We start from the raw sequence: 25,894 nt of genomic DNA on the forward strand, positions 1-25,894 counted from the left end.
GGAGTAATGATGCTGAAAATTCAGCTTTGATCACAGAAATAAATGATATGTTTAAAGTATATTGAAATAGAAAACCATTATTTTAAATTGTAATCATATTTAGCAATATTACTGTTTTTATTACTGCATTTTTGATCAAATAAATGCTTTCAAAAACCTTAAAAATAGTAATATATACAGTATATATATATATATATATATATATATATATATATATATATATATATACATACACTATTATATAATGTGTGTGTGTGTGTGTGTGTGTGTGTGTGTGTGTGTGTGTGTGTGTGTGTGTGTGTGCATCCAATCAAACCAAAGTAGTGAAATGTATTTGTAACTAACATGCTTTGCATCTTCAAAAAATGTAGAGTCTAATATTTTATTTATGAAGTCAAATGGGCGCACAAAAATGTAGCCTACTGCACAGGAATGACCCAATAAATCAAGTGTGTTATTTCTAAACAATCCTCTGCTAACTTTCCCCACGCAAATCACCTCTCCCAGTAGAGAACATAAACCACTAATGTGCATGTCCACGCAAACACCTTTCCTCCAGTACTGCAGTGCACTGAGCGTGCTATAAATCACCTTATATTATCATAGCGCTCTTGTAGACTCCGCCCCTCTGCGCTCACCATTGGCCAAGTCTCCTCCTTGGTTACCCGCCCCCTTCCTTGCCGCTCGCTGATTGGCGGAGGAGATTCTCCTTGAGCTGTCAATCAGAGGCTTCTTTCGTGCTCCGCTCCGAAGCGATGCACAGTGATTCTGATTCACTGAACAGATCGTTAGAGCACACAACATCCCACTAAACCATCCGAATTATCGTGTTCTCTTTTTTCTGTGCATGCTCTTGCTTTGAATATAAAATTCTGAGGAGATATACATTATAATTTTCTTTCTTTTTTATGCGCAAGGATTTATTAATACGTCCTCTGACACTCCAAACGCCAACAGATTGTGTTTGGTCTCCTTGCAAAGGGTCACTTGGGAGAATCGACCCGTCTTGTGGCACTGCTGGCACACTTGGAAGATTTGTGGACTGCGGACGTTTCGTCAAATAGGACACAGGGACGGACAACTGCGGTTTATGCGTGTTCCCGTTCATAGAAGATAAAAACGGACTGTTGCTGCAAGAACTGACGCTGAGAAATAAGAAACCATCAACTCAAAACATGAGCTGCGCAATGTTGCGACACGCGCTCGCTTTGCTCTTGGCGATGCTGTGGAAAGGTAAGTTGCAATTCTTAAAGCATTCTTCTGGAGCAAATGTTCCTCACTCGTTCCTTTCCTCATTCTTTGCTGGGACCTGGAGTGGAATACTAATGCGGCTCCGGGGGTCTACCTGCCAATGAATCATGTGTGTGTGTGTGCGCGTGTGTGATCAAATCATAGAGACAAGTGCGCTCCACAACACACGAGTTCTGCATAATAACACTTTGGGAGGGAAAACATCAATACAGCTTTTCCTCGTTTCTATCTCTGTGTGTAACAAGTCAGCGGATGCCTTTACAGATATTGTGACACCTATTATGTTTTTTTTTTGTTTTTTTTTATGAGCAAGATCAATTCTTTTTTTTCTTTCTTTTTTTGTAAGTGTCCGATAATAACCAATATGCAAAACGGCTCTTTAACACAATTATTTATCAATTAATTATATTGTATCATACTGTTCAACTAATCGTTTTTAGATGCCTAATATTTTCCATATATAATTCCATATACTTATATTTCCTAAAATTTTGTTTAGGTATTTATTATATTTATATTTATTTAATTAGAATATTATATGGTCACAGTTGTTTTGCTCAGTGGTTTGATGCTACTGTAGGGTGTTATTCTTTAGAGAGCCAGCAGGTGGCGTTAATCAATAGACCCGATATTCAGAAACTGATAACAGTTATTTTTATTTTCAAGTGACTGATATTCAATATACATATAATAATAATAATAATAATAATAATAATAATAACCATTAGACTAGTGATTTTTTTTAATTATTGCTGTTGTGGTTTTTGCTGTTTTTGATATATATATATATATATATATATATATATATATATATATATATATATAATTGCTATTTTAATTGTTATTATATTAGCATATATTGCATTAATATTAAATGTTATTATAATTGTATATTTATAGTTTTATTAATGTTGAATAGACAGTGATGTAATGGTGTTGTTTGAGGCTATTCTATAGAGAACCACTAGGTGGCATTTATCGGTACAACCGATATTCATAAACCGATAATAGTTATTTTTTACTTTTAAGTGTCTGATATGCAAATAGTAACTAAATATTAATGTGTGACTCATCATGAATATTTGATTATTGCTGTTGTGATTTTGGCTGATGTTGAAATATTATTATTGCCATATTCATTATTATTATATATTATATTAATATAAATTTTTAGTTGTAGCCTATATTTATAGTTTTATAATTTACTGTTGAATAGACAGTGATGTAATGGTGTTGTTTGAGGCTATTCTTTAGAGAGCCAGTAGGTGGCATTTATCGGTACAACCGATATTCAGAAACCGATAATAGTTATTTTTTACTTTTAAGTGTCTGATATGCAAATAATTAGTGACTCATCATGAATAGTTTGATGTTGATATATTAATATATATATATTTGCATAAATTATATTACTATGAACTTTTATAGTGTTATAATTTTAATGTTGAACAGACAATACTGCTATAGTGTTGTTGGTGGCTATTCTTTAGAGATCCAGCAAATGGCACTTCACTGAATATCGGTGATTATACTTGTTGAATTTAATATTCTCTCTGAAATGGTTGATGCAAATTGCTTCAATATATTTTTCGTGAATGCTGAAACGTGAAACTGGTGATAACCCCACACTCGGAGACACAAATGTTGTGTTTCTGCAGTTTTGACTCTAACTGTTGACAAAAGAGTATGTGATTTGTGTGAAGATCTACTCCTAGCCATCATCTTTGTGATTGTTCTGAGACAGTCGCACTTGGTGAAATGGTTAATATCAGAAAGATGAAGAAAACCAGACACAGCTGGGTGATTCGTATGGATTTGGAGGACTATTGTTGTATTATTGATCTGTCAGGGAACGCATGGGGCATCAGGGATGGAATAATAGCTTTTGGTGTGCTGTGAATGGATGAATACTTGCTTTGAAATTATGTTTGATTCCACTTTTTGAGGCCTTTACCACGATGAACACAAATTTAATCATTCTTGCTCTGTGGGAGGAGTTTTATTCCCTGCATGTGCGCGCAAAGTGTCTCTTGCACTTCAACCAATGCATTTCAACCAATGCATGCCACCTATTAAAGTTTGCATAAATCGTGTGTTAATCAGAATCGATTTTCATTAGAGGACAGTTCTGCTGATGCACAGATCAATGAAAGTCCATGCAAAACTGAACATTGTGCTGTTATTTAGTCTTAATGGCATACCAGTTTCACCTTTTGTGTTCCTTGGATAAAAAGTGGCAGCATGAAGGTGAGTAAATAATGATGGAATTTTCCCTTTTTGGTGGAACTATTCTTTTAACATTGCAAATCATACAAGATGGACTTGCTGAAGGACATGCGACACTGCGTGGGAGAAGAGCATGTTTTAATTTTCATGTCAGCGTGTGTTTTGGATGTTGGGAGGGGTAAACTCGACACCTTGAGAGTTTGTTCTCCCTCAGACTCACCAGTGCTGATGATGTTTGCTCTGGGGAAAATCTGTCTGAAACTCATTATGGTTTTTTCTCACAATTCAGCAGTTCTGCACAAGGGAAATTGATTCGGGCGTCTGATAATTTGATATGTACTGACCACATAATTTACACTCGCTCACAGTTGCTGGCCTTTCTAATATTGATTTACATTTTTTTGTCTTTTTCCGTCATCCATGTTTGAAGTGCAGAATCTGATTAACCAAAAGATCCTTATCTTGCATAACTTTGTCAGCTGGTATAAAAAACAAATACACTCATCTTTGAATAAACTCCAAATGGCTTTAGATAAAAGCGTCTGCCAAATAAATGCATGCATTTTTTTTTAACCTCCAGCCTTATAACATATTTTTAGATCACCCATAATGAAATGACTTCTCTTTAAAAAATATCCTGAAGCACTTCTTTTTTAAACATCACACATAAAATGTCCCCGTTACCTGACAGATGTCACTGAAATAGGTGTCCTGAGATATCACACCTGTCTTTGTGACAGAATGAAACTGTTCAAAAAAAAAAGATATGCACTTTTTATACAATTAGAAAACTAATTATTATTCTAAGTTTCAAATAAAACAACGGTTATTATGTTGGCTTGACAAAATCCTATTTAATCTTATTAATGTTATTCTATGACTGTGTCTGAAATCACACACTGTATGTATGAAACTACATTTGGTTTGAAACTTCCTTTTCGACTGTTAAAAAGTATGTTCTATATAGTATGAATGTGTATGAATGAAATGTTGTCATTGTCATGTTACTACCACACCTTGGCAATAGAGTCGCCATATTTTTTTCACCTGACTGATATACTATTTTATATACTATGCATCCTGATAAAGTTCCCTTGGCCTTTGGAATTAAAATAGCCCCACATCATCACATAGCCTTCACCATACCTAGAGATTGGCATGGTTTTATTTCAGTTAGCCTAATAGCTAGTTTGATTTGCACTGAGAGATGATCTTATGGAAAGTACTCCATGCCAATCTCTAAGTATGGTGAAGGCTATGTGATGATGTGGGGCTATTTTAATTCCAAAGGCCAAGGGAACTTTATCAGGATGCATAGTATCCTGGATCCATGAAGTAACTGGCCTTTAAAAATAAAAATCTGCCTGCCTCTATGGGAATTTAACATAGGGGTGTCCAAACTTATGCACCCTGTATTTTAAGGAAGAACATTTATTTATTTACGATACATTATTCATTCACAAAGAAAATTGGTGTCCTTAAAGGTTGGATTTTTCTTAATTTTTTTAATTAAGGCATTAAGTTCAATTTCCAAAAGATGATTTTTTATTCCTCTTTTTAGTCAACTTTAGCATGGGTGTCTAAACTTATGCATAGCACTGTATATGAAGAGTTCAGATGCAAAAGCCTCTAAGTGTTCAGTAATTTCACTTAAATGACAATTAATAGGTAATTTTCATTGTCATTTAAGTGAAATTACTGAACATAAATATATGAGCTTGATAAAAATTATCATTCTACAGGGTGGGCCATTTATATGGATACACCGTAATAACATGGGAATGGTTGGTGATATTAAAGTCCTGTTTGTGGCACATTAGTATATGTGAGGGGGCAAACTCCTCAAGATGGGTGGTGACCATGACATATACTAATGTGCCACAAACAGGACTTTAATATCACCAACCATTCCCATGTTATTACGGTGTATCCATATAAATGGCCCACCCTGTAGAATGAAAATTTCCGATGGCACTTAGAGGCTTTTGCATCTGAACTCTTCATATATATATATATATATATATATATATATATATATATATATATATATATATATATATATATATATGATTCCACCAAATGAGCTTATCTTTATAGAATGGCACAGCTTTTTAAATATCTGAACGTAAACTCTTAACATCCATCAATCAAGCATTATATTATGATATTATGATAATCAAGCACTATTTAATGATAGAACTTTATTAATTTTGAGCTAAAACTTAGTTGGTGGTGGTGCTTAAGATATTGTTGGTCATTCAGTGTTTCTGTAAAAAAAAAAAAAAAATATTAATAGATAATAGTAATTATTATTATTAAAAGATAATACTACTACTACTAATTCTACTACTAAGAACAATATACAACGCACTAAGGATTGGTAAATTGCTGGGTTCATGAATATTAATCACGTTGTCAGCGTTCGCTCAAACTGATTTGTTGAAATCAAAACAAGGACGATAATAGACGAGCGCCAACCAATGAGATTGCCGTTTGCGCATTAGTTCCGCCCACTACCGGAGAATCCAGCATATCTGCTTGCTCTGAAAAGCATGTTAAATGATATCGCCATGTGCTAATTCATGCTAGAAACATGCCTTCAACATGCTAAATCATGTTAAAACATGTTAGCAACTTGCTAAAACATGTTAGCAGTGTGCTAGAAGATGTTAATAACATTGTATTTTTCAAACTTTCAAACATTTTAATCTTCAAACTTCAAGCTTTTCAAAGTAATTTCAAAAGTTCAGACAAGGCTTTGTCAAGCCAACATCAGAGTTTGTCATCAGACTATACTGTAGTGGAGTATGTTTTACAAGAAAATACTATTTCATTCTTTCTTCTTCAAAATTTGATCTTTAATTCAATGCGTTACTTGCCATGTTTGAGAAATTTACCACGAAAAATCAAAGTGAACATTTTTCAAAGTATTCAGTGAATCAGTTTTTTACTCAAAAAAGTACTATGCTCTGAAAACAAATATATAATAGAAATTGCTAGCAAATTTCACAATTAATTACAAAGAAATAGCAATTAACACATTGCAATTAAAAGTGAATTTTTGTAATAGAAAGACTCGAATTGTATTTTCTTAGGCCTACTACAATAATCTTTTTTTTTTTTTTTTTAGTAAATACTCTGGCATCACAGTTTCACCATATAGTCTACTGTACCTTGGTGCCACTACAGTACTTTTATGCAAATTAATCAAGAATGCAAAAGCCTCATTAGTCTCTACATCAAAGGCAGAGGGGTTCCTGTTCTCAAAACGTGTTTAGTTCAATTAGCTCATTCTTTCCTCGACATTTCCAGGACTTATTCAACAATACCACAGTGGGATTGTGGGCAGATTTCTGGGTCCCTGCCCTGGTTTTGTACCCTTGAGCTGGTCATGGGACCTAGACTTCAGTGCCACATGCATCACCGCTTTCCCTTGACCCAACACACATGCCTTGAAACGACTGAGGCTGCTTAGCGGCCTTTATGTAATCGAATTAAAATTATGCTTCTGAATACGGCCTTGACTGACCTAGACCAGACAGAAATCTGACAAAATATCAAAGATGAGAGTTATTATCGCAAAACCAGTCATGAATCGGTATTTTCCTAATTGTCTTTTTAGGACTAATTGCTTTTAATGGAGAGAGAGAGATTGCATTTGTTCTGTTTGTCTTGCAGGGCATATTTTGCTTCGACATTTTGCTTGTGAATACTAATCGCACTGCAACACAATAAGTCCCTGCAGGGTATCTGAGGGCGCTTTCACAAGAGAAGTTTTGCTGCAGACTCCAGGCCGTTTGACGTCAAAGCTCGCGTTTTGCTTTGTTGGTACAGTTCATTTGGACTCTGGCCTAACTGAACCAGTGTTTATGACTTATAATGTGCCTATTATGAAGCTTTTCTCATTTTCTTTGCAGTTTCTTGCAATAAATCTGCGGCAGACAGAAGTGGTAATCTGTGCATGTTAAGTTTAGGGAGCAAAACCAGGGATGAATACTAATAACTAAAGCTGCATGATAATGGTTTAACTAATAGTCGTGATTGTTTTGTGCAAAAATTCTAATAGTGAATTACAAATTTAGAAAACGTCAACTCGTACTTGAGCTACACGATTCTGGATAAACTAAGAATCACATTTTTTGTTGTTGTTTAAAATAGAGATAACAAACAGCGATTCTCCCACGATTCTGAATAGACAACTGAACAAATAACATGATATTTGCTAGAAGACAAATTTTTCAGTCACTTGTCGCCACCTACTGGCGTAACGATGTTATTGACGCAATCTTTATTTAAAGTCCCCCTGTTGTCAATAATTTTATTCTTCATGCCTTAAAATATCTTGAATGTAACTCGACACCCTTGCCTCGTTTAGTATACGCAGTTCTATGAATATGCAAATGAGCCCCGCCTCCACTCACTCACTGAGCTCAGAGATCCACTGGTTGACGACCACACATTGATCTGATTGGTTACAAGGTAGTTTGTGACGTCAGAAACACCAGCGATTTCAAAGCGTGTTTTTGAGACTGTCTTTGGTTCACTGCAGTTTTAAGGAGGAAATACTCAGCAATGCTGTCGACTTATGAACTTACACATGCTTTGTCTTAAAGCATATTAAAAACACCACATAGACATATAAACAACATTAAAAACTGGATTTTCACCACAGGGGGGATTTAAAGTAAGTAAATCACCTTTTAAAAAGTAACTTGATTGATCGCTACTGTACATCAGTGTTTATATCCGCACTATAAACTTTTATCCCAGTTTTTCTGTGATCATTTGAATTATTGCAAGACAGAAATAATGATCCTTTATGGTTGAAAAGTCTGTGAAGCTGTTTCATATCCATACATGACAACCGTTTGATCCCTGGTTTAGCGGCAGGGCTGGATTTTTGCCATTTAGGAATAAAATTGCATGGGTGATTAAATCGAAATCGCAATCTTTTAACGATTAATCATGCAGCAAGGTTTATTTTACCTTATCTTTCTACATTATGAGAACTGGTTAAGCCTTAATAAGCTTCTCTCATATTAATTAAAATAATTTCCAAATCATGTTAATGTTTTTTTTTTTTTTCTTCTTCTATTAAATCAACAAAAAAGGCTTTGTGTGGATGCTGAAGAAATGCACTTGCACAACATACATCTGCAAACAGTATAATCAAGATTCATGCTGGGATATATTGCAAATATCGTTGAGGATTAAGCTTAAATAATTGAGAGGAGGACAAATCGTGATCACAATTAAAATTTCTAGTCTTCTCTACTGCATTTATTCTAACATATCATTGCATTAAAGGCATCTACTTTTATTACTAGTCCACATTTGCAAGCTTAAATTACCGATATATCCTTGGAGTTATTCAAGTTTTCCAAAATCACCTGTTGAACTCAAACTTCAGCAGAAAAGCGGAGATCATGTGTTGGCTGGGTCCAGGTGAACCGGTTGTTCAGGATATCATAACCGATTTTGTACGTTTATGCAGTACATAGTGGGGCAAGTGGGTCAATGTGAATGGTTTGTGTTGGTTTGTCTCCCTCTTTTCCAGGACTGGGATGACTGGCTGGCAGAGAAAGCGCACTGAAATCAATCCTCTGCCAGCCGAAACAGATGCTGCGTCTTTCAAAACTGGCTCCTGTCTTTTTCTGATGTGGAGCTCTCCAGACTTGGCTCTGCACATATTCAGTGGCTCTGTTTTTTCTGGATCTGTTCGTCTTTGTTGTTGCCGGCTTGAAGTCCATCAGACGGACCTGGCCTGTGTGTTTAGTGGGAAGGAGCCGTTGACGTAATGGCATTGCTGGTGCTGATTCAGTCGCATTGGGCTTCGAGCCTGAGGTTGCTTATTACACCTGTTGGAAACACAGATGGCACTTTTTTTTTGGGCGATCTGGACTTTTTGAAATGTGTCGTCGCTAAGGCAATCAAGCCGTAGAGGATTTGTAAACATTTTCCCCACAGATACTAAACCATTTAGCATGTTATTTCAGTGCATTTTATTCACAAACTGCCCGCAGTCCAGCTCAACCAGATGTTAAATGTGCCGGAGTACCGCTGCGCAGAGTCATTATTCTTTTCAGCACAAACACACCCTCTTTTTATGCAAATGAAGCGGTTTAATTCACAAAAATAGCGCTATATCTGTGCTCACTTGGACTGTGTTAAATTTCTGTGTTGCATATCTATTTTTATTGTTTTCACATTGGTCTTTGGTTGTTTCAATTGCCATTTTCATCTTCTTATAGTAGTTCTTAAAAGCAAAGGATCAACTATGAGCGCCACCTAGTGGATCATGTCAATTCTGGGCAGATGCGCTGTAAAGCATGCGTTTTTATTTACATTTTCTTGTGGACATATAAATATGTTAAGCAAATGCTTATACTTTGCACCTTTTTTACATTAAATTCAACATTTACCCCTGGTTTCACAGACAGGGCTTAAGACTAGTCCTAGACTAAAATGTAAGTCTGAGCTGTTTCCACTGAAATAAACTTGCACTGACTGATCTTAAAAATATATCAGTGCCTTTTTAGTTTTAAGATGCACATCGGTAATGTTTTTTTCTAAGCATGTTTATAAAAATTACTTAAATGTCCTAATTGATCTATGGTCTAATCCTGGCTTAGTCTAAGCCCTGTCTGTGAAACCGGGCCTTAATGTTATGCACTTTAAAAGATATTTGCATGCATTTTCTACTGATCATGTAAACATTTTCCCTGAAGACACACATTTGCAGCGAACTGAGCAAGTTAATTCAGCGCTAAGCTCTTCTTATTCAGGAATAGTGGTGCGTAGTGAGTATTTAAAATGAAGCCATTATTCATTTCTACGTGAACATGCCTCCTTTCTATGCAAATGTGGCTCATTTGGACTTTATTTGCAAAATTAACTTTACTTATTTGATGTTAAACAATATTATAAAGCAAAACTGTATATTTGTTAACATTTTCTCTAAAGAGAAGCAATAATGTGAATTAAATTCAGGCAAAACCTTCTTCTGCATTCCAGCAAAAGCAGAATAGCACCTTGAGTATTTAAATTGCACATGAGGCTTCTTGTAAATTCACAAAACACATGTGAAGCACTTTTTGCTTTGTGCAATTGAATTTCATTAAAAAGAGATGTTTGTATACATTTTCTAGTGATCATGACAGCGGTAATTCATCAAATGATGGAGAAGAGAGGCGTATATTCAGATGCGTTTCGTAGACAAGCACACTTTAAGCATGTTAAAGAGCAGCTTCTGGTGCCTCGCTTGAAAAAAATGTTTCTTACTTTAGAATTTTTTCTTGTTTTCCAAGCAAATATGTAAACCTTCTTAAATCAAGATAGACTTACTTGAGTATTTGACAAATTAAGTTTAAAATGAAACAATCTGCCAATGGGGTCAGAAAAATAAACTTAAAGGGAAAATAAGATTCTTAACCTATTGGCCATTATTTTTCTTTGTTTTAAACAAAAACTCACTTAATTCAGATTTTTTTTTTCTTCCTGAAAGCAAGACTTAATTATGCTTTTTCGGGTATCCCCTGTCATGTAGTGTGTAATATAGCTGCTTTTGAATGTAAAAGGTCTGCAAAGTTTCAAAGTGCAGATTGTCTCTCTCAAAAAAAAAGCGATTCTATAGACCTTATTTAACCCCGCCCCTTTTCAGCGCTGCGCTTGTTGTCTTTTGACTTCTGGTCTGTATTTTATTTTAATGAACATTAAATGATAAAAAAATGATTTAATGATGCATGTTTTAAAATCTTCCCGGTCGACTGACATTTGTTAAGACATCTACTTTAAACATTACAATCCTCATGATAACTTTCGTTAACTTTACATTAAGTAAATCCGCTTCAAAAGCGAATTAATCCTGGACAGCAGCGCTATAGAAATATACAGAGCGACCGCAAAAACGGAAGTTAAAAGACAATATTCTAAAGATGGCGGCGCCCTCGTTTCTCTGGCACATAAGGTCTGTACTTCCTGAAACTAATTTGCATAATACCAGCCTATGGTCTTGATTGGCTGCTCGTGAACAGTGTCGGCTTTGCCCCGCCTTCAAACACTGTAGTTGTATCTCAGACTGGAAGAGTTTGGTTCGAGTTGTTCATGTCGAGAAGATGCTGTTTACTGCAAAACCACTTTGATGCTCTTCCAAGGATTGATTCGATAAAACCGGCGTTATCGTTACTGATCGTATCACAAGTGCTGAGAAAGAGCTGAAACTCAGATATGGTAATGGGCGTTTGGTTTCCGACATGTGATGTAAGTGCTCGACCAATCACAACAGACTGGGCCGTCTGACCAATCAGAGCAGAGCAGCTCTCGGAAAGGAGGAGTTTAGAGAGACTGAATCATTTATCAAACCGTTTCCGACACTGTGAGAAAAGAGCTGATGCTGCAATGTAGGCCTATATTTTGAGAAATTAGTTGGATGCATGCAAATCTATTGTAGGAGCCTTTGAAATAACACAATAGGAGTAAGAAAATTCTTGCAGCGTTGCAGAAGCGGAACAATATTTGAGTTCTCTATGACCCGCCTTTGACAAATGAAACATGACAGATCTGTGACCACACACGCCGCTTCAGAGCTTGAGCTGAGGATGAAGGGTTAAGCCACCATGTAAGTCGTCCTACGATACGAATATGGTCCTTTTGTAGGCGGTCAGACGAGCTGCGGTAAATAATGATGATTGCCTAAAGTCTTCATTACAGTGAACCTAAGAGTGTTAGGTTCTGTGAGCATGTTTAATTATCATCTCTCGTTCCTCCCTTGCCCTTCTCCAACCCCCAGCTCAACCCGTGCATGAATATGTCCAAGAAGAAATGGCCTCGCTCTTATAGTAATGAAAAAGCCCCATGTTTTATTTAACACAGCAGAAGAGAGGATCATTCAAGTGGCGGCAGAGTGGATGTAGCGGCAGAAATAAGTGGGGTCTCGCACAGACTCGCTCGCAAATATTCTCTGCACACGCTCGGCCATGCGTGGCGTGAATGTGTGTGTGGATGCATGCACAGGTACGCCTTTTTTGCTCGTTTTGCAAGGTGAATTTGCACGTTTCTGGTGCTTGCTGCAGCAAAGCTAACTGGTCAAACGTAAAGAAAATATGTGCATATTCCTGCCACTCTGTAAACATAAATCTCTTAGAGAAATGCTATTGGCATACTGAGAGAATCTAATAAGGGTCGGGTCCTTGAGATGCAGTCGGCGCTGTGTGAGTGTGAGCGCTGTTGGAGACGGAGCCCAGATTGGAGTGGGCTCTTTGTCCTGAGGGACGTGGAGGGTCCTTGCTCTCTCCCTGTCCTCATTATGGCAGACAAGGTGCTCGGCCGTGAATCAATGGCGACGTCGGTTCAGACACTAATGCCAGCCGTACCTCGTAATAGGTGCATGTGTGTGTGCCTTTGAGTTAGTTTGTCCTGTGTTACAGGAAAAGCAGTCATTAGACTCCTTTGCACATTTGCAGACCACACTCCCTCATTGCTCCGAGTTAATGGCGGTAATTTTTAATGTTGAGTTATTATGCCATAGCAGACCTGTAATGAAAGTGAAATGCTGGTGATTTTCGAGCAGCGGGGTTTGAAGAGTGAGCCGTGTTTCCTCCGGCTGCTGATTCTGTGCTTTATGCTGCCGTTCTCACGTCATCTGATGCAAATAATGCCAGTGAACCCAATTAATGCTTTTTCCACCTCTTGTTTTTGGTATGAAGATATATTCTCTGAAAACAAGTCTTTATATATAATGCATGTTGTTTAGTAAAATGTTTTTACTGTGTTGATGACAAATTGGAGCTGCTGTGATTTTTTTTTTTTAGAGATGCACCGATTTTAAAATTCAGCTTGACATGTACTTCATTCATTTTATATTTTTGACTTGCTGCAACTGATTAATGGACGATATATCACAATATATCGAAATGATCGAAATATTGCAAATGTATATGCATATTGCAACGGCTGAATAAAAGACAAAGAGAAAATCACTCACTCTTGGCTAAATAGCTTTTGTAGCTTTAATAAGAATCTATATATATTTAATTCATGCAGTGAAAACTAAGCAGTGTTTATTTTTACGTTTGATTATTCAGTTTCTGTTGTTGAATAACCCTAATGTAGACCTGAACCCCTAATCCCCGTGGTTTACACTGATGTTAAAATAACACTTCTTATGCTAACACTGATGTTCACTGTCAGAAGTTTAGTGATGTTTTCTTGCCACAAAAAGAATGTGAAACACATGTAGGTTATATAATTTAAAATATATTTTTAAGATAATTTAAGTTTATTTTTCACACTTTAAGCATTATCGTATCGCATTATTTAATGAGTAATGCATATCGCATTTTTCTTCAATATCGTGCAGCGCTAATAAAAATAAAAAACACTAAGCCTCCAATCAACTGTTTTTGACAATGTCAAATAGATGTAATGCTTAAATGAGATGCATTACAACATTATATTGTACATTTATGAATTATGCATAACGATTCATTTTGAAATGAAAATCTCTTTAATAAAGGACGGATTCCTATAAAATGAAACAGTGCTCTTAAGAGTTACATATTTGTTGTGATATTGATGGCAAAAGTCCATAATTAAATACTGAATATGAATATATTTTAAAAAATTTTAGTACTGGCTGACATCAGTAGATTTTAAGAAAAACACTGATTTCGTCAGATTACCAATGTTGCATCCCTGGTGATTTTAAAGCACTAGTTATGGTGTCATGGGGAGAGTTCATGATTTATTCAAAACTATTAAGTATTTTTTGTCATCTTCTCCAGTTTATCATTTCTAAACATCCCAAGATCAAATGCAAATGCAGAATTTTTAATCAGGTTTTGAGAGAATATATCTTAACATATCTTCATTGAATTTTTTTTTTTTAAGGCTTAAATATTTTGGTTACATGAAGACATTCTCTGAAATCAAGTCTTAGACAGTATTAATATTTTAATGATGTTTGGTTGTTTTTACTGTAAAATATGTTTTGGTGACTTGTACTTTGATTTCTAGTGATTTTTCTAGGGATGCACTGATTAATTGTCGATTAATTCTACACTATTTTGTGTGTTAAAATAAAAAATAAAGCTCACTAAGCCTCAAATCAGTAGTTTTAGTCAATGTCAGAAATTTGTTGTGATGCTTTAGACAGAATTTAGACATTTCACTATAAAAATATACAGTATGATATATGGATATGGATAATATGGGATCTAGTGAAATAGTGCTCTTAAAGAGTTAAATATTTACTGTAATGGTCACGGAGACATCAAATAAACGTGTCCACAATTAAATATTGAATATCCAACTGATGCATTTTTAATTTTGTGGTATTGGCCTATATTGGATATCCGATAAATTAAACCAAATCACGTATATTTACAGAAAACCGAGATGGTCTCAATATATGGTGCATCCTTATGATTTCAAACATGATTATCAAATGCAATTTTTATTTTATTTATTGTTTTAAGCATAAATCCCCCAAAAATGCCAGAGTATGAAATATTCTCTGAAAACAAGTCTTAATATATTTTTGGTTTGTCAAGTGCATGTTGTTTTAAGAGCAGAGCAAACGGGTTAAGAAAGTGATTGTTATGCAGGTAAAGGCCCTCCGCTGACTGACAGCTGTCAGAGAATCTCGTACCGTTGCATCACCATCCACATTTCGCCCTCTGCTGTGAAACCAAAGAGTTGAACATGCTAAATAAGTGATCGGTAGCGAGGATTTGAGTTCATCCTCCGCTTCTGACAGCTCTCAGCACTGAACCTTGTTGCTTTGCTTTGGAGGAGGGCAAAAGAGACAGAGGAAAATAAATAAAGCAGAGAGAGAGAAAAGAAACACAGATCAATAAATATTTCAACAGCTGCTCCCCTCGAGCGTCTGTGGAGAAATGGAAAGGTGCAGAGTTACTGAAAGAGAATGAAAGGGATGAACAACACGGGTAGATGGAAACGATTCCACGACATCGGACGTGAACGTGATGTGCGATGGACGGAGCAGAGAGCAGCGCTGTAATCAAAAACTGATTCAGAGAGCCGACAGATGGCGAGTGGGGGGGCAGGAGGTGCTGAAAAGTGGCAAAGACCAGCAATAAACAAGTGCAAGATGGATTGATCTGGAAGCCTAATCATTACACACAATTATGGCTGGCTGATATGGCAGCACACACTGGGTGGAGAGGCATTGGAGATTTTGCTGTACCCTTTATAACACAGTAGTTTTGTTCAGTGTGCATTCCTGCTCTACGTTATTTATTTATTGTGTGTGTGTGTGTGTGTGTGTGTGTGTGTGTGTGCGTGTGTGTGTGTGTGTGTGAAGAAGGGCGTAAATAGAGAGCAGAATGTGTCCTAATCCTAAACAAGTCAAGAGAAGGAAGAAGTTTAGTTGTTCACAGCTCGGCTTGCCACATATACTTAACAGAGAAACTCTTTTAAATGTCAAACATGGCAGCTTTAAACACTAACAGGTAGCCTATTTCCCTTTACTAAAAAAACAAACACTTTTTTTTTTTACTCAAACATTTACTCGCACTATCTAGTTTTATGCAAAGCTAGTACTACAACTTAAAAATAATAATAAAAAAAAAAATAATAATGCAGAAATGTAAGTTTACATTAAAGGATTAAAAAAAACCACCGTTTTTTTGGAAATAGGGAATATAGGAAATATTCACCGTCTCCCCTACATTTACATTGATGTAAGGATCAACATTATTATGAACAGAACTCATCAAAATGATGTTTTCCACTTCAATAAATCAGATTTATTTTTTTTTATCTCGCATCCATGCATTTATTTAAGTTTTGGTAATATTAACATATTATGTCCCCTGAATTTTTTTTCCAAATAATTTCAAATCACTTTTTAACTACTTTTTTTTTCTTGTTTTTCCAGTCAAAAATATTTAAAAATCCTCAAAACTTGCATTTACTGTACATGAAACGAAACATGCAAAAATATTTTAAGGATAGTTTGAATGTGTTTAATATCCCATTCTGTCTCAATGCAGAAAGATTTTGTCCCTTGTTTGCTATACATTTCACACACACACACACACGCACACGCACACACACACACACACACACACACACACACACACACACACACACACACACACACACTCATTTATATATATATGAATGGTTGTGCAGTGTGTGCTGTCAGGATGAGTGTTGACAATGGTCTCCAGCACTACGGCTCTAATGCTACACTTCTCTCATTAAAGCGTAATTCCTGCTAGACGTGGCACTAATAAGCAGGTGCTTCTGCGTATTACCTTGGTAATGAGTGGTTAGCCTAGCTGTGAAAACACGGTCCTTATCTCCATGGCTTGTTCGGTGGAAAAAGTCTCAATTTGAGGTGCCTGAGAGATCAGAATCTTATCAGCACCACACCATTATATGTGAAACCAACAAACATGTAAATCGCTCCAGCCAGACATACAGCATTACATTGTTAAATTCCAACAGCAGTGTGCCTGATAATTCACCAGTGAAGATATCCGCCACATCCATTTTTTTCTTGGTCTGGCACTTATTAGATATTCTGTGAAGGTACAGATGGGATTTCTCGCAACGTGAAGCTGATATTAAAGAAATAGTTCACCCCAAAAATGAAAATTGCTTTCATTTCGCTCCTCAGATCAAGCACATAAAGAGAAATGTTTAATTTTTCTTGGATTTTAACTGATGTTGTAAAGCGGTGGTTCTTAACTGCCATGGGACCCACATTTACCCATGGTCGTTAAAGGGATAGTTCACCCAAAAATAAAATTTATGTCATTAATTGCTCACCTTCATGTCTTTCCAAACCCGTAAGACCTTCGTTCATCTTTGGAAATCAAATTAAGATATTTTTGATGAAATCTGAGAGCTTTCTGATCCCTCCATAGACAGTAATGTCATTGCAACTTTCAAAGCCCAATAAGGTAGTAAATGCATCATTAAAATAATCCATGTGGCTCCAGTGGTTTAATCTTAGGGCCCTACAGTATCTTACACCCGACCCAATGCAGCGCCAAGTGCGACGCAAGTGTTTTTTGCTAGTTTCAGCCTGACGCAGTTATCATTTTCTCATCCTGCGCCACGTTGATTAAATAGCAAATGCATTTGCACCCATTTGTGCGCCCATGGGCGTGCTGGTCTGAAAACGAGGTGTGTTCTAGCGCATTGTTGGGGCGTCGCTATTTTGAGGCAACAGAAATAGACTGCGCCATTGACCAACTGAAACCTGGTCTAAAGTCAATGGCGCAATATTTGTTTTGTTATTTAAAGAGCGCGTTAGTAATGTGCGCCTATAGGCGGGTCCACAACACGCGTACACTCTGCTTATTAAACACACAGGGACGCACAGCAGCACACACACATGCCAAATATTTAAAATAAAAGGATTACAATGTAAAAGATTATTATTGTGTACATAAAGATATGGTGAATCCGGCTTGTCCCATAGAGGTTCTGCTTTGCGAACTTTTACCTCGTGCACGAGCAGTTCCGTTTGCGCTCTGGAGACGCGTTCGGTCTTTCCACTATCAAATTCCATCATGTAAATAGCGAATCTGCCATGGTGTGAGCGCAATTGTCATTTAAAGAGAATGGGAGATGAGACTCTGATTGGTTTAACGCACGTAAATCCCAAAATACACCCATGACTCATTAAGATGGGCCGGGAGCGCCGGGAGTGCCGACTATTTTTCCCGTTGCTAAACTAGCAAAAGTGGATTCGGACACTCCCGAAGTGTACTTGCGCCCCTGCGCTTAAGACCATGCGCTTATATCGTCAAAATAGGGCCCTTAATGTTATGAAGCGACAAGAATACTTTTTGTGGGGGAAAAAAACCCCCAAAACTACTTTATTCAACAATTTCTTCTCTTCCGTGTCAGATCTTCTACGCTGTTCGCATAGTAAACACTGTTCAGTGCTTCCGGGTTCTATGCCGGAAAATTTATAATAAATAAGTAAATTAATTAATTAAAGTAATAGAGCAGTGGCTCGGGTCTAATTTTATCAGGTCTGTCTATAGGGTCGGGGTTATTCTTTAAAAACAAAAAATCTATACATGCCAGGTTTGGGTAATTGCATGTTGGGATTCGGGTCTATTCGGATGGGCTGCAGATTTCAGGACCCGAGAAGACCTCTAGTTCGTCCTACGTGGTGGTATTCCAACATTAGCCTGGATTCTATAGCTCTCGATACACCACAAGCCAGACGCGCACCAACAGTTTGTTTCTCATATGTCTCCCAGTTGTGTGGATTATACTATTTTTATGTACAGCTGTGCTTTTGGCTGTGCTGTATGAAGGACTAAAAATGACAGAACGAAAAATAAATAAATAAATAAATAAAAGTAGAAATAAATAAATAAATGCAGAAATAATAGTAAAAATAAATATATTTTGGTAATATAAATGGCTATTTCTGTATTTTTACATGTATTTATTTATTTATTTATGCATTTCTATATGTATTTATTTATGTATTTATACATTTATTTATATATTTATGTATTTATATATTTATTTATTTATATATCTATATATGTATTTATTTATACATTTATTTATTCCTACATTTATTTATTTCTGTATTTCCACATTTCTACATTTATTTATTTCTGTATTTCCACATTTCTACATTTATTTATTTCTGTATTTCCACATTTCTACATTTATTTTTCCCTGCGCATGTATGCTAATTGACCAATGGCTAAGCCACGCCCCCAAACGCGATGAGCCAATCACAGTACGCATAGCTAACCCAATACACTTGGACATTCTCTGCTTCCTCGTCCATTGCAATGCATTGCGGTTATCAGTTTTCATTCGTTTTTATGTTTTTTCTTGTCATTTTGGCTTTTAAACAGCGTGTGTGTGTGATTTTGGTTGGGTGACAGTTGACATCGCAGCCTGTTCATTATTCTGCGCTCCCACCAAACGCGAATAGAGCGTCAAATTCGCGCGTATCCGCGTCTAGTTCGACGCTTGAACATTTTGAATCCAAAGCGAATAGGACGCGCGTATAAAGCGAGCGTTTGAAGCGAAATAGCACCAAACTATAACGTTTACACTGTGAACTGTAAATCTTTGTTCTGGAGCTGAAGCTTATCGACCTTCTCAACAATAAAATTATTAATATAACCCTCCAATGCATATTTAAGGCCCTTTTGGTGACATCGAGATGATATATAATCTTTCTGTCTCCAAAAAATCATCAATTGCCTCCTGTGAAATGTCTCCTACTGTGACAGCTGCCAAAGCGCCTGTTACCGAATGTTGACTGAGTGAGTGGAGGGGGCGTGGTTAGCCATTGGTCAATTAGCATACATGCGCAGGGAAAAATAAATGTAGAAATGTGGAAATACAGAAATAAATAAATGTAGAAATGTGGAAATACAGAAATAAATAAATGTAGAAATGTGGAAATACAGAAATAAATAAATATAGGAATAAATAAATGTATAAATAAATACATATATAAATATATAAATAAATAAATATATAAATACATAAATATATAAATAAATGTATAAATACATAAATAAATACATATAGAAATGCATAAATAAATAAATAAATACATGTAAAAATACAGAAATAGCCATTTATATTACCAAAATGTATTTATTTTTACTATTATTTCTGCATTTATTTATTTATTTCTACTTTTATTTATTTATTTATTTATTTTTCGTTCTGTCATTTTTAGTCCTTCATAGTGCTGCACTGTAAACCCAAAAATAAGTTAGCAAAACTCAAATAATTTGAATTAAGAAATTCAAAGTTTAAGTAAGCGGAACTGGCAGATATTTCCTTTGTACTTATACATTTTAATTGTGCTTAATTTTAAATATTTTAATAAGCTAATTTGTACATTTAACTTAAACTTATCATGTAGTCTCAACTTAAATATTTTAGTAGTGGAAACTTTAACTACTCACGTAATAATGTTGTGTTAAAAATAACCCAACGAGTAACCCAACTATGGGCTGGTATAGCACCTTCCCACCTGTGGGTTATTTTAACCCAATATGTGTAACTCAAATGTTGGATAAAAAAAAAAAACACCCAACGTTTTTTACTGTAATTCAGTAAATACTTAACAGTACTTATAACAATACTAATAACAGAAACTCTTCTAAACTAGCATAGCTAAACATTCAACACTATTAAATCTCACACTTAACATTATTCTTGCACAAAAAAAAAATACAATTAATTAATTAATTAATTAATTAATTAATTAATTAATTCATTTTAATTTTAGCATTTACTCTCCGTTTTGAGTGTCAATGCAAAGCATGCTTGGACATAGAAATCCCACCCCAGTTTCAGTTAAATTTAAGTTTGTCTAAATTAAAAGAAACAAGTTCATGAAACTCAAAATAATGAAACAATTCAGATTACTTAAAATGTGTCAGTTTCGTGAACCCCCCCCCCCCCCCCCCCCCAAAAAAAAGAAGTTCTAAATACTCATAAAAGTGAATTTTATTAAACTAATTTGTTTAATTTAAGTTTACCCTAATTATTGTGATCCTTAGGGTTTACAGTGTGACACAGGAGTGAAACCTCCAACATCATATTGGTCAATGTTTCAGTCTCATCGACAGACCTTTAAACAACATTTCAGAAAACTAGTAATGCCTTAATGGACTGCGATTAATAAACTTGGAGAAGTATGGAAATATCCATTAGTTTTTCACCTGTGGTGTTTCATTCAGATGCTAAAGGCTCAGATTTAGCATGAAAACCTGTTAAAAACGCGCGGCCTGTGTCACGCTAACACCATACAGCGCTTGTTATTGTGAATCAGGGAATTGTGCTAATCAGGATTGAATTTCGCCGTGTGCACCGGTGTGATATTCCATTAAAGAAGCGGAGAGACGTGGAGGAATTTGTTTTGGAGGCGGTGGTGTGACATTTCTTTAATTGTGAGAAAGGAGGAGAGATCTCACGATGTGATTGAGCACTTGTATTACCCTAATTTGCTTCTCAGTCAGATGGCAGTGCGTTATCGCCCGAGGATGTGCCACTAATTTGCTGTTGGGGGATATTTCTCTGTCAGTGCCCTGTGTTCTTTATCAATAGGCACAGATGAAGTTCCTTCTAAACATGACAAGTTGAAGCCTAAACTGAGAGTATGTGAAGGCAGTCTTTAGTCTTCAGTCCGGTTTCCCTGCTGCATTATGTCTCATAATGGGAAGACGTGTGCCAATGCATATCACCCGCCTGCCACACATTTTTCCCCATTTTCAATTTGAATATCATTAACCAATAAGTCAATTTTTTGAGCATTTTAATTAATATCTTAATGAATTCCGTTGCAATATGTCCTGTTTGGGTGAGCGAGATATTCATGGTTAATGAAATTTACTTTAATTTCCAAATGAAAGCGCTCGTGTAGTTCCATCTTTGCTTTCGCTGCAGAGCATTTGGAGCGTTGCCCGCACACAAAACTTTAATTCATTGTTTAAATAGCACCATCCAATTAGTTAGCCGTTTTTCCGCTATATTTATGTCATTTGCATAATTAAATAAGGTCATTAATGATTGTAGTCTTATTAATTCTGTATTTATTTGAAGAGCATAATTTTTGTCATTTTTCCTCAAGCTTATTTTATAAGGCAATAAAAGGAATTCCAACGGCTTAACACACAGGAAGTGTGTGTGTGTGTGTGTGCACATAAAATAGCAGTGTATATACAGTACAGACAATGCAAAAAGTTTTTGTACACTTCAGTCCCACTTAAAAATATGTACATTTCATTTCATTTAATACAACATATTAAACCAAGTGGCATCTATAAACAATTGATGCTATTTTATTGTCATATTGAACCGTATATACTATTAAAAAATCTAAACAGAACCAAGGCTGCACTTTTTTGATAAAAAAAATACAATTTAAAATAGATGTTTTCTATGTGAATATAGTGAAATGTAATTTATTCCTCTGATCAAAGCTGCATTTTCAGCATATTTACTCCAGTTATGTTCTAATATGATGATTTGATGCTCAAGAAACATTAATGATTATTATTAATTTTGAAAACAGTTGTCCTGCTTCATATTTTTGTGTAAACATTTTTTCAGGACTTTTTTTTTTATTATTAGAACGTGTAAAAGAATAGCATTTACTTTAAATAGAAGTCTTTACTGTCACTTTTGATCAATTTAATGCATCCTTGCCGAATAAAAGTATTAATTTAATAAGAAAAAAAAAACTTCTCACTGATCTCAAAGTTTTGAATGTTAGTGTATCTATTATGTAATTTATTTAATCAAAATATTTTCACATTTAAAGATATGAAACAATAAATATATTCTTCAAAATGAAGACAAAATGTCTCTTATTGTCAACATTTCATGTCAGTAAGGCAGGAGGAAAGCTGGAGAATCATTTGTTAATCTAATGCAATGATATTTAGACATTTTTAAGTGTGACTTAAGTGTCCAAAAACCTTTTTTGGAGACACTGTATAATCCTGCACAGCCTTGTTACAATTAAAGTGTGCAAACTGCATTCTGAAATTCACAATTCTTAAATTTAGCATTTAAATATATAACACTAAAAACATTTAAGACTGAATCCACCAGAAGCTTTAGCACTGTTATGACAGGCGGTTGACACAGATTGGCTGCCGCTTGTGTTTTTCATCTCCAGTTTGCACAAAGTTCAACAACTTTTCTCAACTTTTTGACACTCGCATCACATTTTCAATTGCCAAGGCTGTTGATAGCTTTCGGAAATGACACAAAATCTTCTGTAATCAGCCAAGCGGACAATAATCTGATTTATCGGCCTGGCTGATGTATCGGCCTGTCATTAAAAGGAATATTTCAATATCCCACGTTGACTCGAGGAAACTATCCTGATGTTTGACAGACGAAAGCCACAATAACCACAATCGCTCTCCTGACCTTTGCATGGGCCACACGCATTCAAATCCATTAGACAATAATGTGAATTCACAAAGGCCAATTAGCTGCCTGATCTTGGGAAAAACTATCATGATGCAGTTAAGATTTCGCTGACAAGTCAATGATCCAATGGATACAAACATTTTTTTTTTTTATATTAACACCGAGATAATTCTATTTTCGATGAGATTTATGGTTTATTCTGCATGATGATTATGAAACGGGTCTGGTGAGATTTTCATTTCTATTTGTCTGTCCATCTGAACCCTCAATGGTTATCGATCTGTTTACCCCAGATCTCTTAATACAGACATGGGCGATGTGAAACCGATATATGTGTCGATTCTATCAAGTTGACCTGAGAGATAGGGGCTAAGATCCATCACGCTTAGCAAACATTGACTAAATGACATTATGAAACGCTGTGCAGTAAAAATAGAGATTCAATCCATATTGTCTCAGACTCTGCTGATCAAACCAGGATAATATTGCATAAAACATTTGAGCTGCGTTTCCATCCCATGTGTTCAAGAGAACAAAATCGTCACTTCCTATGAAATTGGTGCAAAATATCTGTAATAAAAATGCAAGCCACTAGCCGCGTTTCCATTACTCTTCAAATTGCGCAAATTGAAATTGCGAATTGAAAAGAGCCTTGAAAAGAGAGATTGACAGAGTTCTTTATTAAATTAATAAAAGACAAAAGAATTACAGGAATACTGGATTCTAAACCTCAAATAAATGCCACAATCAAGACCTCGAAGCAGAAATGAGGGAGAAACACCCAGAAACTCCTCATATGAGCTGCTCTCATTAATAATAAGGGTCGTTCCTCACCATTAATGATTGGAAAACACACATACATCTCCTTCGATTAATAATAATGGCCAGTGCGGCGGCTGAGATATAGTACATAAACCTACCAACGTCCGTTACCATGGTTTCTGGAATGATTTTACTCATCGCGAGAGGAAAAAATTAAGTTTTAGACGCATAACATCGGTTAATGGAAACGGCGTCATTTCGAAATATTTTTTTGTCGACATTTAGAAAAAATCGCAAAAGTTTTGCGCAAATCTGTAATGGAAACTCGCCTAAATGAGTCAATGGCTCAGAGCGCGCAGACGAAACGCATTAAACTATATCTAGCATTCGGATGCTGGTGTTTATGAGCACAATTCAGTTTATGAAGTTTATGGAAGTAAGTTTATGGAATTTCAGAAACACCAAACCAACATTTGAAATCCACTGGTGAAACCAGTTATCCAATCATATTCACTGTTGTGGCAAAGTCACGTGATTGTTTTGTTCCACATGGAGGAATTCATTCGGTAAATGTGTTTCCATCTTACTTTATGGTCATGTCTTCTCAAAGGAGAACATTTTTATCTCCCTCAGTTGATTGTTTTTTAATGCACATTTTTAGAAGTGATGCGTTGCATATCTTGGCGTTTCCATCCATCGTTTGTTTATGCGTTATCCGAAAATGTGCATAAAAATAGGGGGATGGAAACATAACTAGTGAGTGACTGTGTGACTGTGAGTAGTTTGCGCTTTTATTCTGTTGCTTTATTAAAAAGTTAATGGATAACAGTAAATACATAACAGTTTTGAAATCAACATCAAGATTTTAGGTTGAAATATATGTGAATGCATAAAAAAACCTGTATATTATAGGTTTTTAAAGGGTTGATCAGCTAAAAATGAATATTGTCATTGTTTTCTCTTCTCGCCATAATTTTCTTATGTTTATGTTGCTTTAAAAAAGTCTAACTTAATATGTACTTTACGCATATGTTTTTTTAAAAATCTAAATTTATGTAAATGCATAAAGAAAAAAGGAATATTGTCATTGTTTTCTCACCCTCATGTTGTTCCATAACTTATTGTCTTCAGTGAAACACAAAAGAAGATATTTAGAAAAATCCTTTATCTTGTATCTCTTTGATCTTCATTATATGGCCAAAAAAAAACACTGAATTTCTTCTTTTGTGTTGCACAGAGGAACAAAGTTTCACTATTTTAATCACCTTTTTTTCCTTCATCTTCACTAGTTGATTTTGCAAATGCATAAAAAAAAAAAAAAAAAAAACTCCACATAGTATCTCTCAATTAATATGAGGGCATGACCATATCCAGTTGCATGGAAGGATTTAATAACGTCGTTTTGCATGTCACATGTCAACTTCTCCACGTCATCTACCCTAATAAGTGTGCTGGGTGCTGCAGCCTTACCTAATATTAGCTCATATTTGTCTGCCTGGTCAAAACTGACAAAAACTAGCTTTGGATGTGTCTAGCTTTAATACGCAGACATGTCAAGGAAAATGGATTTGTGGTATTTTCCGGCTTTATTTAAAGCATGCACAGCACAAATGCCAGGAAATCTGGCTTCCAGGCTGAGATCGCAGACGTCGCTTCAGAACGAGCGTATCACAACAGGTTGTGCGTTTGTTTTTGTTTGTTTCAGAGATGATCAGTCATGTGTGGTCATGAT

At 35.6% G+C, this 25,894-nt stretch overlaps 1 protein-coding gene across 1 annotated transcript in view; it reads left to right on the plus strand.

Moving 5' to 3' along the window:
• The first annotated feature begins 754 nt into the window (after positions 1 to 754).
• iglon5 (IgLON family member 5) overlaps positions 755 to 25,894 on the plus strand; it is a 198,440-nt gene continuing 173,300 nt past the window's right edge. The window contains exon 1 of the mRNA XM_079894403.1: positions 755 to 1,233. Within this exon, the coding sequence (XP_079750529.1) occupies positions 1,176 to 1,233 (58 nt within the window). The 5' untranslated portion in view covers positions 755 to 1,175. The remainder of the gene's footprint in view (positions 1,234 to 25,894) is intronic.

Source organism: Squalius cephalus (assembly GCF_949319135.1).
Source record: "Squalius cephalus genome assembly, chromosome: 15".
In the NCBI taxonomy this organism is placed as follows: Eukaryota; Metazoa; Chordata; class Actinopteri; order Cypriniformes; family Leuciscidae; genus Squalius; species Squalius cephalus.